This window comes from Macaca fascicularis, chromosome 7 (genome assembly GCF_037993035.2).
Source record: "Macaca fascicularis isolate 582-1 chromosome 7, T2T-MFA8v1.1".
NCBI lineage: Eukaryota > Metazoa > Chordata > Mammalia > Primates > Cercopithecidae > Macaca > Macaca fascicularis.
The window spans coordinates 145,346,253-145,364,587 of NC_088381.1; the positions used below are offsets into that span (position 1 = coordinate 145,346,253).

General features: G+C 40.8%; 1 protein-coding gene across 2 annotated transcripts in view; it reads right to left on the bottom strand.

Moving 5' to 3' along the window:
• Positions 1–1,617: 1,617 nt before the first annotated feature.
• The window catches only part of NOXRED1 (NADP dependent oxidoreductase domain containing 1), a 30,518-nt gene continuing 13,800 nt past the window's right edge, over positions 1,618–18,335 (bottom strand). Inside the window, exons 3-6 of one of the 2 annotated variants that reach the window (XM_005561896.5) lie at positions 14,715–14,895; positions 13,975–14,126; positions 13,138–13,360; positions 1,618–2,397 (exon numbers count right to left, since the gene is read on the bottom strand). In XM_005561896.5, the coding sequence (XP_005561953.2) occupies positions 2,223–2,397; positions 13,138–13,360; positions 13,975–14,126; positions 14,715–14,895 (731 nt within the window). In that variant the 3' untranslated portion in view covers positions 1,618–2,222. The remainder of the gene's footprint in view (positions 2,398–13,137; positions 13,361–13,974; positions 14,127–14,714; positions 14,896–18,335) is intronic. The other variant, XR_012416041.1, reaches the window with a different exon arrangement.

Consider the following 18,335-nt stretch of genomic DNA (forward strand, 5'->3'; position numbering starts at 1 on the left):
AGTGACTCTCTTGCCTCAGCCTCCTGAGTAGCTGGTATCACAGGAATGAGCCACCACACCCAGCTAATTTTTTTGTATGTTTAGTAGAGACGGGGTTTCACCATGTTGGCCAGGCTGGTCTCAAACTCCTGGCCTCAAGAGATCTGCCTGCCTCGGCCTCCCAAAGTGTGGGGATTACAAGCATGAGCCACTGCGCCCGGCCTAAAGGAAACGTTTTACGAAAAAGAAGTGGAGAAGTTCTCTCTTCCTTTTGGCATCAGGGAAAATTTAAAAGAAAAAAAATTTTTTAGCTATGTATGTATCTAAATATGTAAATACCTAAACATGGCTTACCACTATGAAATAGGTTCTGTGGTTTGCTTACAGACTCTTTCATGTGGTACTTTCCAGGTCTTTATAATATAAAATTTAGGCTAGAGTCTACCCATGACTGCACTTCTCAAAAGAAATTATAGGCTGGGCGCAGTGGCTCATGCCTGTAATCCCAGCACTTTGGGAGGCCGAGGCAGGTGGATCACCTGAGGTCAGGAGTTTGAGACCAGCCTGGCCAACATGGTGAAACCCCGTCTCTACTAAAAATACAAAATTTAGCCAGGAGTGGTGGTATGTGCCTGTAATCCTAGCTACTCAGGAGGCTGAGGCAGAAGAATCACTTGAACCCGGGAGGTGGAGGCTGCAGTGAGCCAAGATTGCGCCATTGCACTCCAGCCTTGGCAACAGAGCGAGATTCCATCTCAAAATAAATAAATAAATAAAAATAAAAAAGAAATTATAGGCCGGGCGCGGTGGCTCACGCCTGTAATCCCAGCACTTTGGGAGGCCGAGGCGGGCGGATCACAAGGTCAGGAGATCGAGACCATCCTGGCTAACACTGTGAAACCCCGTCTCTACTAAAAATGCAAAAAATTAGCCGGGCGAGGCGGCGGGCGCCTGTAGTCCCAGCTACTCGGGAGGCTGAGGCAGGAGAATGGCGTGAACCCGGGAGGCGGAGCTTGCAGTGAGCCGAGATCGCGCCACTGCACTCCAGCCTGGGCGACTAAGCGAGACTCTGTCTCAAAAAAAAAAAAAAAAAGAAATTATAAAATATTTCTCATTACCTGAATGGCTCCAGTTCCCCTCTAGTTTTACAGATTTAACTGCTCATTCTCTTCCTGAACTCACATTTTAATCCTGAAAACAACTGTGGGCTAACAACAGTCCTGAAGGACAGTGATGAACCTCCAGTTCCCTACACCTGAATGAATAGTAAAAGATATATTTTTCTGTTTTTCCACTGACAGAAGCCAGAGTGCCTCAAATGAACGTTCATGCCAAGTGTTAATATTTGATGATGAACCTAATATTTTCCCAAATTGGACTAACAAAATTTTATCAGAAACCATTCTAACACCATACCATTGCATTTGCCTGGCTCACGATTATGTAAAAAAATGAAATGTAAATGATTAACCTAAGACCATGGTGATTTACATATATAGCGAAAGGTTTTGTTCAAAAGCCGTTTAGCATTTAGCAAACAGCAGTTATGTTCTATGACAGAGCATAGTGACATCCCTGTTGTTTTCAACTGTTATAATTGACAAAAAGTATTTGCAAAACATAAAGGAAATCAACAAATTTGCAATACAGATCTATATTTTGCAAAGTTAGTTTTAGCCATTAAATACCAGTTTTTAAAATGATTTAAATGGGAACAGCTGTAAATAAGATAGTACAAGAACAGTCATATATAGTCAAAATAATCATGAGAGAAGCCATAATTCAATTAAGATGGTTTACCATACCTTCACTTCCCTATCCAAAATTGTGAGAAAATCAAACTATATCTTTTTCCAGCTACCTACTGCTGGCAAATGGATTGAAATTTGATTTATTGGAAAAGAAGTTGCAGTATGTAATTGTCTAAAACTTATAACATTATAACTTCTTGGATTTTAGAAGAGAAATAATTTGTATTAATAAGGCTTTTCTGCGGGAGCAGCTTACTTAAGTTAGGTTGTATAGTTTCACTAGTTGCTTCCGAAAGCCAGATACATATTGATGGATAGGACCACTTGTTTTATTCTACGTTTTCCTCATCAGTACAGTTTTCTAATTCCTGATGTCTATCATGTGGCAAACACAATACAGTCACAAGACTCCCACAGTCAATTGTGATAATCAGGGCATGATATTGTAGGGAAAATCTGTGAGTGGGAAAAAATCCTGATTCCCGAGTTCTCTTATTGGGATGGAGAGCCTGTGGAAACGACTGGCTGTTCTTTGGTTAGGGAGATGCCAAATGAAGCACAGTACAGATGGGTAAGGTGGTCTTGGAGAACAGGACTGCTTGAGAGATGCTGGCTAAACGGAGTTTCCTTGAGTTGCACAGCGGTCAGATCAAACCAGGGGAAAGGCCTGAGGTGAAAGAAAAATTGTTACTTTTTTATGTCTGTTCAGTATATCTGATTTGGCTGTCAAACACATCTTTTAAAGGAAGTTTTCCTCATAACCTTTTCATAAACTAGAAATTCAGCTAGAACTAGTCAATGTGTAGATTTAAGTGTACTTAATGGTGATTTATCACACTTATGTACATTTCTCTAAGTGTGTTTGGAGAGGAATTCATAGAGAATTATTGTAATATTGACATTGACACCCTTTGCAGAATATTTTTCTTGAATTTAGAAAGAACATAACATAAGAAGATCGTGGACATTAAGCAAGGAAGAAGTCTTATTGCTTTTAAGATAGCCTCTTTAGCTGTATAGATTAAAAAGTAGGCTGGGTGCAGTGGCTCATGCCTGTAATCCTAGCACTTTGGGAGGCCAAGACAGCAGGATCACTTGAAGTCAGGAGTTTGAGACCAGCCTGGACAACACAGTGAGACCCCATCTGTACAAATTAAAACAAAAAAAAAATTAGCTGGATGTGGAGGGACACACCTGTAGTCCCAGCTACTCAGGAGGCTGAGGTGGGAAATTGCTTGAGCCCAGCAGGTCAAGGCTGCAGTGAGCTATGATCACACCACTGCACTCTAGCGTGGGCTACAGAGTGAGACCCCCATCTCTAAAAAAACAGAGAGAGAGGAAAGTTAATATGCAAATGAATACTTAACGGGGCAACGTTAAATATTAGTCTATAGTGTAATTCAAGGTAAAAAGCCTTAAGACGGCCGGGTGCGGTGGCTCAAGCCTGTAATCCCAGCACTTTGGGAGGCGGATCACGAGGTCAGGAGATCGAGACCATCCTGGCTATCACGGTGAAACCTGTGATACTAAAAATACAAAAAATTAGCCGGGCGCGGTGGCGGGCGCCTGTAGTCCCAGCTACTCGGGAGGCTGAGGCAGGAGAATGGCGTGAACCCGGGAGGCGAAGCTTGCAGTGAGCTGAGATCCAGCCACTGTACTCCAGCCTGGGTGGCAGAGCGAGACTCCATCTCAAAAAAAAAAAAAAAAAAAAAAAAAAGCATTAAGACATAGGGTTTCGATATTTTTCAAAAGATCAGGAGAGCCAGGCACGATGGTGCGCACCTGTAGTCCCAGCTACTCAGGAGGCTGAGAGAAGAGAATTTCTTGAGCCCAGGAGTTCAAGGCCAGCCTGGGCAACATAGTGGGACCCTGTCTCTTAAAAAAAAAAAAAAAAAAAAAAGATCAAGAGTAAGGCTAAGGCAAAGATACCTGCTCTTACCAGTCTTATACAACACAGTACTAGACAGAAGTTCTAGGCAATGGAATAAGGCAATAAAAGGAAATTAGAAGGCATGGACATTGGAAAGGAAGAAATGAAACTGTCTCTATTCATACATGACATTATTATCTATGCAGAAAACTCCAAGGAATCTTTTTTTTTTTTTTTTTTTTTTGAGATGAGTTTCATTCTTGTTGCCCAGGCTGGAGTGCAATGGTGCGATCTCAGCTCACCGCAACCTCTGCCTCCTGGGTTCAAGTGATTCTTCTGCCTCAGCCTCCCAAGTAGCTGGGATTACAGGCATGCATCACCACGCCTGGCTAATTTTGTATTTTTAATAGAGACAGGGTTTCTCCATGTTCGTCAGGCTAGTCTGGAACTCCTGACCTCAGGTGACCCACCTGCCTTGGCCTCCCAAAGTGCTGGGATTACAGGCATGAGCCACTGCACTCAGCCCAAGGAATCTATTTTTAAAACCTCCTAGAACTAATGAATTCAGCAAGGTTGCAGGATATAAAAAAAACATATAAATATCAATTGTATTTATATATAATAGTGATAAACATGTGGACACCAAAATTGAAAATGTTATTTCATTTATTGTCACTCCAAAAAATGATATACTTAAATGTAAATCCAATAAAACATGTACAAGACTTGCATAATAAAAACTATAAAATGCTGATGAAATCAAAGAATATCTAGATAGAGAGACATACTATATTAATGCGTGGGAAAACTCAACAAAATGTCAGTTTTCCAAAAATTGATCTATAGATGTAATCATAAAATAAAAATTATTGACAACACCAGTTGCTGGTAAGGATGCAAAGAAACTGGATTATACATTGCTAGTGATAATATACACTGGTACTACTATGAAAAACAATTTGGCAGTGTCTTAAAAAAGTAAATATTCAACTACCAAATGACAATAATTACACTCCTGGTCATTCATTCCAGGTAAGCGGACACTTATGTTCACACAAAAGCCTGTATATGCATATTCATAACACCCTTATTCATAATAGCCAAAAACTGGAATCAACCCAGATGTCCTTCAACAGGTGAATGGTTAAACAAATTGTGATACAGCCATGCCATGGAATATTATTCAGCCATAAAAGCCACTATTAATACACATAACAACTTGGATGAATCTCCAGGGACTTATGCTGAACGAAAAAAGCCAGTCTCAAAAGGTGGCATACATATGATTCCATTTATATAACATTCTTGAAATGACAAAATTATAGGAATGAAGAACATATTAGTGGTTACCAGGTTTGCAGCTGTGAGGAGGCAACATGAAGAATTTGTTAGTGAAAGAAACTGTTCTATATCTTAACTGTATCAATGTCAATATCCTGGCTGTGATATTGTGCTACAGTTTTGCAATATCTATTTCCATGGATGGAAAATGGGTAAATGGGTACATGGGATTTCACTATTATTTCTTAACAATTTCATGTGACTCTGTATTTATCTCAAAAAAAAAAAATTATCTTGGCTGGGTGCAGTGGCTCACACCTGTAATCCCAGCACTTCGGAGGCTGAGGCAGGCGGATCATTTGAGGTCAGGAGTTCAAGACCAGCCTGGACAACATGGTGAAACCCTGTCTCTACTAAAAATACAATAAAATCAGCCAGGCTTACTGGCTGAATCCCAGCTACTCAGGAGGCTGAGGCAGGAGAATCGTTTGAACCTGGGAAGCAGAGGTTGCAGTGAGCCGAGACTGCACCACTGCCTGGGTGACAGAGCTCAACTCCATCTCAAAAAAAAAAAGTCTTGAATTCCAGTTTCTGGTCCAACATGTAAAAAGCTAGAAGTTGCCACTCTATCCTAACAATAATTAAAAAGCTGAACTAAAAAATCAATAACTCTTCTAGATGTGTAAGAAAGGTAGGGTCAAGAGCAAACTACTCTCCCTAAGACTGCAGGGACCAGAACGCAAATGCTCAGAATTAGCTTGCTAGAGGAGAAGCTCATGGGCTGAAACCTCTAGGGGAACCCAGTGCCAAGATAGGGAACCCGGAACTGTAACTGACAAGTTGCTGGAGGTTCAGAGTGGACAAGTCTGAGAATAAAAATGTCAGGGGGACCCAATTATTGGGGACCCTCACACATGATTTTTACTTCTAGGAGTTCAGCCAGGTTCTCAGTGATATGTGAGAAGAAGCCCCTTGTGCTTCCGTCAGAGGGAGAGGAAAAGGAACCATTTTGAAATATGCCATCTTAGCAAGGTTTGCCCTTGGGAGAAACTATTTAACCAGAGCCAAACCTTCTGGGGTTTTGTCTGAGCCTGACTGACCTGGGGGAAGAGAAATAGCCAGTTCCGGTCAGGTCTGCCCTTCCACGTGGAAGGAGTGGGCTCCTCAACTCCAGCCCACTTTAGCCATCCTGTTCCACTGAAGAAGGAAAAAAAACCTGAGAAACATGTGTGAAGTGTCCAGAGCACAGGCCCACTCAAAGACTGAGACCTACTCATAGGACTATAGAACACCTCCCCTCCTCGACTCCTTACTACATTATTAAAGTCCTATTTACAGGCCAGGTGCAATGGCTTACACCTGTAATCCCAGCATTTTGGGAGGCCGAGGCAGGCAGATCACAGTGTCAGGAGTTTGAGACCAGCCTGGCCAACATGGAGAAACCCCATCTCTACTAAAAATACAAAAATTGGCTGGGTGTGGTGGCGGGCACCTGTAATCCCAGCTACTCAGGAGGGTGAGGCAGGAGAATCGTTTGAACTCAGGAGGCGGCGGTTGCAGTGAGCCGAGATTGTGCCATTGTACTCCAGCCTGGGTGACGGGCAAGACTCCCCCCGTCTCAAAAAAAAAAAAAAAAAAAAAGGCCTATTTACACCAGTTCTTTTTACCTGGTACATCATGTCTGACTATCAAGAAAAAGTTAACAGGCATAGTAAAAGCCAAAAAACAAAAAAACACCAAAACCCACACTTTGAAAAGGTAGAACAAGCATCAGAACCACATATAGGAGGAATATTGGAATAATCAGACTGGGAATTTAAAATAACTATGAGACCAAGCAAGCTGACTCGCTCCTGTAATCCCAGCAATCTGGGAGGCCGAGGTGGAAGGATTGCTTAAGCCCAGGAATCCAAGCTTGGGCAACAAAGTGAGACCCCAGTCTCCACAAATAAAAAACCTAGCCAGGCATGGTGGCATGTGCCTGTGGTTCAGCTACTCGGGAGAGGTGGGAGGATCACTTGAGCTTGGGAGATTGTAGCTGCAGCGAGCAGTGATCATGCCACTGCACTCTGGCCTAGGTAACAGAGCAAAACCGTGTCTCAAAAAATAAAATATGACTAATATGTGAAAGGATCTAATGGATAAAGTAGACGGCAAGAACAGCCAGACTACGGAAGCAGAAAGAAGGAAGTTCCAGGAACCAAAAATAAATACTACTCATCAAAAACACTGTGACAGATATGAAGAATGTCTTTGAGGCCCCTATTAGTAGACTGTACATGGCCGAGGAAATAATCTCTGAATTTGAGGATATTTCAACAGAAACCTCCAAAACTGAAAAGCAAAGAAAACAAAGACTGAAAAATACCGAACAAAATATCCAAGGGCTGTGGGACAACTACAAAAGATGTAACATGCATATAATGAGACTAGGAGGAGGAGAGAAAGGAACACAAGAAATATTTGAAACAATAGTGACTGAGAATTTCCCCCAAATTAATGTCAGACACCAAACCACAGATCTAGGAAGCTCAAGAAGACACCAAGCAGGATAAATAACAAAAACAAACAAAAAACTATACCTAAACATATCATTTTGAGACTACCGAAAAACAAAAATAAAAAATCTTGAGATAAGCCAGAGGGAAAAAAACACCGTACCCATAGAAAAACAAAGAGAAGAAAGCTGATTTTGAGAATCATGTGAGCAAGGAGAGAGTGCAGTGAAACATTTAAAGTGCAGGAGGAAAAAAAAATCACTAACCTAGAACTCTGTGCAAAGTTATCCTTCAAAAGTGAAGGAGAAATAAAGACTTTACCAAACAAAAATGGAGGGAATTTGTTGCCAGTAGACCTGTCTTGCAAGAAATGCTCAAAGAAGTTCCTTAGAGAGGAGGAGAATGATATAGGTCAGAAACACGGATCTACATAAAGAAAAGCAGAGCACTGAAGAAGGAACAAGTGAAGATAACTTTAGTTTTTCTTACTTCTAATTGATCTAACAGATAACACTGTAAACCAGAAAGTATCTGAGACAAGTGTCAGTCAATTTAGAAAGTTTATTTTGCCAAGGTTGTGGCTATGTGCCTGTGACAGAGCCTCAGGAGGTTCTGATGACATGTACTCAAGGTAGTCGGGGCACAACATGGTTTTATACATTTTAGGAATACAGGAGACATCAATCACTATATGTAAGATGTACATTGGTTTGGTCTGGAAAGATGGGACAACTTGAAGTGGGGTGGGGTTTCCAGGTCATAGGTAGATAAGAGACAAATGGTTTTATTCTTTTGAGTTTTTGATAAGCCCTTTACTGAATACACAATTTATAGGAACAGTCTGTTATGCCTTAGAATGGCTTAGTGAAACAATAGGGCAAATGTTTAAATGTATGTTGCAAAGTTGTAGGATACAAGATTAATATGCAAAAGTAAGTCTCTTTTCTATATACCAGCAATGAACAAGTGGAATTTGAAATTAAAAACACATTACCATTTATATTAGCACCCCCCAAAATGAAATACTTAGGTATAAATCAAACAAAATATGTACAAGATCTATATAAGGAAAACTACAAAACTGATGAGAGGAATCAAAAAACAACAAAATAAATATAGAGATTTCGTGTTCATGGAGAAGACTCAATACTATAAAGATGTCAGTTCTTCCCAACTGAATTACACATTCAATGCAGTCCCAATCAAAATCTCAGGAAATTATTTTGTGGATATTGAAAAATTGACTCTCTAGTTTAAATGGGGCCAGGTGCAGTGGCTCACAACTGTAATCCCAGCACTTTGGGAGGCTGAGGTGGGTGGATCACTTGAGGTCAGGAGTTCGAGACCAGCCTGGCCAACATGGTGAAACCCCATCTCTACTAAAATACAAAAATTAGCTGGGCATAGTGGCAGGTGCCTATAATCCCAGCTACTAGGGAGGCTGAGGCAGGAGAATTGCTTAAACCCAGAAAGCAGAGGTTGCAGTGAGCCAAGATGGTGCCACTGCATGGAGCATGGGCAACAGAACGAGACTCTGTCTCAAAAAAAAAAAAAAAAAAGTTTAAATGGAAGAGCAAAAGACTCAGAACAGGCTGGGTGTGATGGCTCATGCCTGTAATTCCAGCACTTTGAGAGGCTGAGGCAGGAGGATCACTTGAGGCCAGGAGCTTGAGACCAGCTTGGGCAACATAGCAAGCTCCCATCTCTACAAAAAAATATAAAAAATTAGCTGGGCAAAATGGTGTGTACTTGTAGTTCTGTAGTTCTAGCTACTCAGGAAGCTGAAGTGGGAGGATTGCTTGAGCCCAGAAGGTTGAGGCTACAGTGAGCCATGATTGTGCCACTGCACCCCAACCTGGGCAACAGAGCAAGACCTTGTCTCAATGACAAAAAAGACTCAGAATAGCCAACTCAGTATTGAAATGGAAGAACAAAGTCAGAGGAGTAACACTACTCAACTTCAAGACATACATTAAAGCTACAATAATCAAGACAGTGTGGTATTGGTGAAAGACAAATAGAGTGGAACAGAATAGAAAGCCCAGAAATAGACCCACATAAATATAGTTAACTGCTCTTTGACAAAGGAGCACAAGCAATATAATGGAGAAAAGACAGTCTCTTCACAAATGGTACTGAAGCACTTGGACATCCACGTGCAAAAAAGAAAAAATGAATCTAGACACAAACCTTACACCCTTCACAGAAGTGAAGTCAAAATTTGTCACATTCAGCACTATAAAACTCCTGGAAGATAACATAGGAAAAAATCTAGCTGAACTTGGGTTTGGCAATGACTTTATAGTTGTTAACACCAAAGGCATGATCCATGAAAAAAATAATTGACAAGCTGAACATAATTAAATAATTTAAATTAAATAACTAAAACTAAAAGCCCCTGCTTTGTGAAAGACACTGTCAAGAGAATGAAAACACAAGCCACAGACTAGAGAAAATATTTGCAGAAGACAGATAAAGGACTGTTTTCCAAAACATACAAAGAATTCTTAAAATTCAACAATAGGAACACAACCCAATTTAAAAATGGGCTGGAGACCTTAACAGACACCTCACCAAACACAATATACAAATGGTCAGTAAGCATATGAAAAGATGCTACACATCAGGCCAGGCATGGTGGCTTACGCCTATAATCCCAGTATTTTGGGAGGCCAAGGCAGGCATCACCTGAGGTCAAGAGTTCAAGACTAGCCTGCTAACATGGTGAAACCCCATTTCTACTAAAAATACAAAAAATTAGCTGGGTGTGGTGGTGGACACCTGTAATCCCAGCTACTCGGGAGGCTGAGGCAGGAGAATCGCTTGAACCCGGCAGGCAGAGATTGCAGTGAGCCAAGATCGTATCATTGCACTCCAGTTTGGGCAACAAAAGTGAAACTCCATCTCAGAAAAAAAAAAAAAAATTACAAGGAAAATTTGACAGGAAAACTATATAGTTTACAACATTAATTAAATATTACAATCTTAAAGGAGAGGAGAAACAAAAATCTCATTAAATGCTTAAAAGGGAAACTGATAAAATTTGAAATAGGTTTTCTTAAAACTTGAGAAGAGTAAAATTAGAATGAGTAAATTAGGGCTGACAAACTAATAGAAGGAAACTTTTTGTTTTTATTATGGAAATTTTAAAACAAAAATAGAATGAAACATAGAATAGTATTAAGTAAAAAAGAATTTAACAAAAAATAGTATAACGAAACTCTGTGTGCCTATCACTCAGATTTAACAATTATCAATTTATAGCTAATCTTGTCTCATCCAAAACCCCACCTCTACTCCTTTACCCCCATCTGCTGGATTATTTTGAAGGCAATCCCAGACACTATATCACTTGATAGATTTATCACTAAAAATACAAAAATTAGCCAGGCGTGGTGGTGTGTGCCTGTAGTCCCAGCTACTCGGGAGGCTGAGGTGGGAAGATCATGTGAGCCCAGGAGGTGGAGGTTGCAGTGAGCCAACATTACACACCACTGCATTCCAGCCTGGGCAGCAGAGTAAGACCCTGTCTCAAAAAAATAAAAATAAAAACAAAAAAGTTAATGGAAAAAAAAGGCCCACCAAGTGCTCAACATTTAATTAAAATAGACCTACATCATGGCACATCATAAAATTTCAAGATACTGAGGTCAAAAGATCTTATAAGCTTCCAGAAAGGAAAGAAACAGGTTTCAGACAAAAGATTAAGAATTAGAATGGCACTGTGACTCTCAGCAGCAACTCTAGAAGCTGAAAGACAATGAAACAATGCTTCAAAATTCCCCCATCCAAGTACTAACCAGGCCTGACCCTGCTTAGCTTCCGAGATCAGATGATATCAGGCACGTTCAGGGTGGTATGGCTGTAGATGCAATGCCTCAAAATTCTAAGGGAAAATTATTTCCAACCTACAATTCTATACCTGGCTATGTTCTCGATAAAATAGGAGTTTAGAATAAAAGCATCTCAAAGAGTGTGAAAATTATTTCAATGCACCCTTTCTCAGGAAGGTACTGCAGGATATGTTTCCCCCAAATTAAGAAGTAATTCATGAGAGAGAAATAAGAGATGTTTCCATGACAGGAAACAAGAAATCCAATACAACAGAAAAGTGAGGGGAATCCCTGGGATAATGAAAAAGAAAAATCTCCAAGTCAAAAGTGAATCACAGGCATAGAAAATAAACTGTCCATTGATGATTGATTGGAATACAAAAGATAAGAGGGGAAGAAGAATCTAGGATTACTTCTAGGGTTCTGACTTGAACAACTTGGTGAAGCAGCATATAATTAGGTAAGAAACATTAGAAGAGCAGGTATAAGAGCAGGTATGTTTTTGGATGTGGTGAGTTTGAGTGGAGATGGTGAATACACAGTTACCTAGGCATAGCACTGACATTTAGGCTAGAGATGGTCAGTGTCAAGATGGCAACTTAAGTCCCCAAAGTGGAAAAGATCACCAGGAACAAAGTGTAGAATGAAAAGAAGTACAGCATGAAAAGAAAAAGGCCTAGGATAGAGCCCTGAAAACACCCAGATTTAAGGGTGAGGCAGAGGAGGAGCTAGCAAAGGAGGGGCCGGGGAGTCAGGAAGAAAATGAGAACGGGAGGGATCACGTCAGCCTAGAGAAGAGGCTGCTTCAGGAAGGATGGCATGTTCAATAATTAAGGAAGAAAAAGAGTTTAAAGCATCCAGTGGATCTAGTGACATGGAAGTCACTAGTAATAAGAGCAATAATCTTTGCATATTAGATTATCAAAGATCAAAAATATTTATTTGATAGTTATCAAATAGAGAAGTGGCACCCTCATATGTTGTTGGTAGAAATGTAAACAAGTACCACATTTTTTATAAGCAATTTGGGAATACCTATCAAATATAAAATATAAATATGTATAACCTTTGACCCAGAGATTCTTTCACATATGCCACCAAAATACTGGTCCAAGTGCGCAAAGTACAGGAATGTTCAAAGCAGGCCGGGCGCAGTGGCTCACGCCTATAATCCCAGCACTTTTGTAGGCCAAGGCGGGCGGATCACTTGAGGTCAGGAGTTGGAGACCAGCCTGGCCAACATGGCGAAACCCTGTCTCTACTAAAAATACAAAAATTAGCCGGGCGTGATGGCACAATCCTGTAATCCCAACTACTCGGGAGGCTGAGGCACTTGAATCACTTAAACTCGGGAGGCAGAGGTTGCAGTGAGCCGAGATTGCGCCACTGCACTCCAGCCTGGGTGACAGAGTAAGACTGTCTCAAAAAAAAAAAAAAAGTAAAAGTAGCCCGTAATGCAAAATTGGGGATAGGACGAGGAACTACATCTCTATCAAGTGAGACAGGGTGAATAAATTTAATGAAATAAATGTGTCTGGTGGACACCTAGGTAGCTGCTCATAAGTGAAGTAGCTATGATTGTACTAACATAGAATGGTAGCTGTGATACAGTAAGTACAAAAGCAGAATGCATAGTTCCCATGTGTATAACACTGTATATATAGGAATAGATGTGCATATACATTATAACAATATAAATCTTTGTAAATGCATAGATAAAAATATAAAAACTGTTAGAGGTGAAATCTATGAAACAGGATTTGGAAGGCAAAGGACGACATTTACTTTTCCACTCTTTGAAATTCTTTACAGAAAGGTATGATTTTTATCAGTGTTTAAAGAGAACATGAAAGGATAAAAGAAAAAAGTATTAACTAAGCAGAGTCTGGGAGAAATGAGAATGGCCAGCTGTCTGATGCCCTTACCTTTCCTGAGACAAGTTCTTGCCATAGGCTTTGCTGACAAAATCTGTTATTTGAAACTTTGGGCAAGATGCTGTGTCTTTCCCACAGTCTTCAAAGTGCACGGAGAGAAAGAGTTCACTCAGAAGCTGCAGCACTTGGGAGTGGGCCATGTTTCTTGCTGTGCATATGTTTAGGGCCGCATAAAACACTCCCTCCAACCACTTGATCTTGAGGATTATTCCCCCTACACATCAATGAGAAGGTAAATACCAGTTAGCACCACCAAAAATGGTTGCAGAGAACCTAGAATAAACCCCTGACCGTGAATAGCCACCTTTTTGAATAGCCACCTTTTTTTCAAGACAGGTTGGTAATATGAACCACAAGATAAACACTCCTTCCTGAGCCATAAGCCCTACTTGTGCCCTTTATAACACATCATGTGTTGACCATCCCAAAGGCGGACAGATACGACTAATGTAGACATTGCTAATGGTAAAAAGTGTCTCTAGAATAGTCGTTGCTAATAAGGAGAAGGAACTGGAGAAAACTGCAAGATTAGAACAGGGAAAAGCCATTTTAGTCCAACATTACATCCTCCTATTGAAATAAGCTATCTCCTCTTTTGGTTTTTAGTTTGTCTTTAACAAGTCCAAATGATCAAGCTTCTCAGCTCTTCCCAAGTAGCTCTCCTGCAGTACCTTGTGCCTTGCGCACACACACACACACACACACACACACACACACACACACACACACAGAGAGAGAGAGAGAGAAAGAGAGAGATTTAATAAGACAGCAATGGGCCAAAAGGAAAGTAATTTTCAAAAGAATGCCAGAAATATGTTGAGCCATGACCAGCAGGACTGTAGGGACAGGTAGCTTGAAGAATCGTAGGATCTTGGAGAGCAGCTATGACTTTCTTATTGGCCCCCCAGATGCTGACAGAATCTTCACCATACTGATACTGAGGCCGCAAGATATTGGTGTGGTTCAACAGTAGTTTCAGCCTGGAAGTAAAGCCAAGACAGGGAGTGCAATGCCAGGACTGGAATAAATGACCACATAACCCACTGTGTTTACATCCAACCCATAAACAGACTCCCCCACACAACTCAGAGATAAATGCGGGTCTGGGTCTGTGCTGAGAACACTAATTAATTGGACTGTTCATCCACCTAACAAATCCTTCCTTACTGAATGTTATGTGCCAGGCACTGGGCTAGAAACTAAGTGTGCAGAAATAATACTTGACACATACTTTCAGTAACTTTTCATGTTATTGACTGATGATTTCTCTTCTCATTGATGCATAAGGAGAATACTTCAGTGTTCAAGTAATGGGAATAAATGTTCTATTGCAATTGTAAACCTTTGTACAGCAAAAAAAAATGGTTTGTGGGTACTATTTGTGGGTAAGCAGGGAAGTTACAAAGAAGATTGGCTAACTATGTTCTTCTACAGATAAAGTTGCTTCCCCTTATTACTGGAAATGACCAGCTCTAAGAGGTAGGGGCTACAGTGGAGGTGGGAGGCAGAAGTCAGAGATAGGGAGACAGAACAGTTGTGCCAGTTCCGTTCTCACCCTAATAAGATACCTAGGTAGTGGGACGGCAGCTACAAAGCTGTACACAATGCTGGTCTTCTCAAGGCTGGTGTGAATTTCTACGCAGATATTAGGCAGCTGAGATGGCAAGCAGCAGAGGAATATCACATCGGCCCAACTCACCAGATCAGCGTTACGGTAAAAGCATTTGATTCCCAGCTTCTGGAGCTCACCTGGGAGGGAAAAAGGAAGACAGAAAGAGCACAGTACTAAGGAGTTTGACCTGAACATCAACTATGGGGAGAGGGTGATCATTATTTTAGCTCAGTAAATCAACCCAAGTCTTGTTGCTCCATAAATCAGAAGATATTCCTTCCTACAGGACTTCTAAAAGCCATGCAGCAATGCCCTAACTCTAGTACTAAAGCAGCAGTAGTAGCTGAGACTACAGGCACATGCCACCACGCCCAGTTAATTTTTGTATTTTTAGTAGAGCTGGGGTTTCACTATGTTGGCCAGGCTGGTCTCGAACTCCCATCCTCAGATGATCTGCCCATCTCGGCTGCCCAAAGTGCCGGGATTACAGGTGTGAGCCACCACACCTGGCCTACAATTCATCTTTATCTTACTTTTAGATCAAGTGCTAGAATATTTCCGATTTTTTTTTTTTAAGACAGGGTCTTGCTCTGTCACCTGTGGTGTGATTACGGCTTATTATAGCCTCAACTTCCTGAGCTCAAGGGATCCTCCCACCTCAGCCTCCCAAGTAGCTGGGACCACTGGTGAGTGTGACCATGCCCAGCTAATTTTTTTATTTTGTGTAGAGACAAGGTCTCACTATGTTGCCTAGGCTGGCCTCAAACCCCTGGACTCAAATGATCCTCCCACCTCCACCTCCCAAAGTTCTGGGATTACAGGCATAAGCCACCATGTGCTGCCCAGACTTTTTTTCTTTAGGAAGAAAAAAAAATCTCAGAGAAGCCTTTTACTCCAATGTACTGCAGGATAACCATGTGTCAGATAATATACAAAGTACTTTACAGTGTCTAAGGTATAACCCTCACAAGGACCTTATGAAGCAGAAATGAGTAGCAGTCTCATTTTACAGATGAGGAGACTGAGGATTCAAGAAATCATACGACTTTTCCAAAGTTACAGAGCTGCTGGCTTGAGGTGGTGGAAAAGACTAGGAGTGTGGAAGGTATAAATCAGAGGCTGAGAGGAGTTTGCAAATATTTAACAGTTTCTGTAAAGTATATACAAATTAATTTTATTAGGATATTTATAAATGAAGAAAGACTGGCAACTCATGTAGTTGCATAAAAACACTTACTGGTAGTTCATTTTTTTTTTTTTTTTTTTGTTTAGGCTAGAGATGGGATCTCACTATGTTATCCAGGCTGGTTTCCAACTTCTGGCTTCAAGCAATCCCCCTGCCTTAGCCTCCCAAAGTGCTGGGATTATGGGTGTGAGGCAATATGGATTTTCAAAAGTATAAACCTAAAGTGTACATTCACATCTGGTGATATGTCGTAAATGTCATTGGAAAACAGAATATAACAGACATTGGCGAGTGACTTCTTATGTTAACCACTGAGAGTACATGGCAAATGTAATGCTGCAGTTATCTAGATACTGATAAACCTGGAAGAAAGATGATTTGGTTTGGCTCTGTGCCCCCACCCAAATCTCATCTTGGAATTGTAATCCCCATGTGTCGAGGGAGGGACCTGGTGTGAGGTGATTGGATCATGGAGGCAGTTTCCACCATGCTGTTCTCATGATAGGGAGGGAGTTCTCACGAGAGCTAATGGTTTAAACATGGCAGTTTCCCCTGTGTGCTGTCTCCTCCCGCCTTGTGAAGAAGGTACTTGCTTCTCCTTCACCTTCCACCATGATTGTAAGTTTCCTGAGGCCTCCACAGCCATGCAGAACTGTGAGTCAATTAAACCTCTTTTGTTTATAAATTACCCAGTCTCAGACAGTATCTTTATAGCAGTGTGAAAACAGACTAATACAACAGGACAAAGTTTACAAAACAGGCATATCTATCATTCTCTCATGTGTTGTTCTCATTCTTTTCACGTGCATAGAAGCTGATGTTGAGCATTTTGAATTCTTGTTTCCTTACACAACACACACTGACATTTTACAACTATAATTTTATTCTAATAAATACATTGCTTTGCAAAGAATATATGTACTTTGTTGAAATATCACATATATTAGTCCTATTGATGGGATAAATATACCTTGACTGGTAAGATTTTTTTGTTTTTTTTGTTTATTTTATGAGGCAGAGTCTTGCTGTCATCCAGGGTGGAGTGCATGGTGCGATTTTGGCTCGTTGCAACCTCTGCCTCCTGGGTTCAAGCAATTCTCATTCCTCCCCTGTAGCTGGGATTTGAAAGTATGTGCCATCATGCCCGGGTAATTTTTGTATTTTTAGAAGAGATGGGGTTTCGTCATGTTGGCCAGGCTGGTCTCAAACTCCTGGCCTCAAGTGATCCACCTGACTCAGCCTCTCAAAGTGCTGGGATTACCAGCGTGAGCCACCATGCCCAGTTGGTAAGATTTTTTTCTAGTTTCCTTAGGAATATAGGAAAAAAAAAATGGCCAGGTGTGGTGACTCACTCCTGTAATACCAGCACTTTCAGAGGGTGAGGCGGGGGAGACTGGTTGAGCCTAGCAGTTTAAGACTAGCTTCAGCATTACAGTGATAGCCTGTCTCTATTTATAAAACCAAAAAAGAAAAAAACATTACAAATCAATAAGAAAAATAAACCTTGGCATGGTGGCTCACACCTATACCCCAGTACTTTGGGAGGCTAAGGCGAGTGGATCACTTGAGGCCAGGAGTTTGAGACCAGCCTGGCCAACATGGCAAAACCCCATCTCTACTAAAATATTATACAAAAATTAGCTGAGCATGGTGGTGTGTGCCTGTAATCCCAGGTACGTGAGGGGCTGAGGCATGAGAATCACTTGAGCTTGGGAGGCAGGGAGGTTGTAGTGAGCCGGGATCATGCCACTATACTCCAGCCTGGGTGACAAAGTGAGATTGTGTCTCAAAATAAATAAATACATAAATAAAGTAAGAAAAATATGGGTACTTCAACAGAAAATATGGTCAAAAGCACCTCAAGAAAATATGACATAGTAATAAAACCTAAGAAAATAAAACTCTTCTAGTGATTAATGAAAGACATATTAAAACAAGAAAATAACGTAAAGCATATTAAAATGGTGATGTTAAAAATGATCCCAGCACTGACCAGGGTGTAGTGAAATGGGTATTCTTATGCAATGTTGGTAAAAAAGTATACCTGAAAACCTTTTGGGAGGTCAATTTGAAAAAATACATTAGAAGTTTCTTTAAAAATTACAGATACCTACCACATGACCCAGCCATTTCACTGCCTGGTATTTACCCAAGAAAAATGAAAGTAGTTGCCCACATGAACACTCATATACACGTATTCATGGCAGCTTTATTTGTAATAGCCGAAACTGGAAACAGCTTAAGTAAACCAAATGAATAAACTGTGGAATAATCATGCAAGGAAATACTACTCAGAAATAAAAAAGGATATTGATATATAAAAAAACTTGGATATATTTCAGCTGGGCATGGTGGCTCACACCTGTAATCCCAGCACTTTGGGAGGCTGAG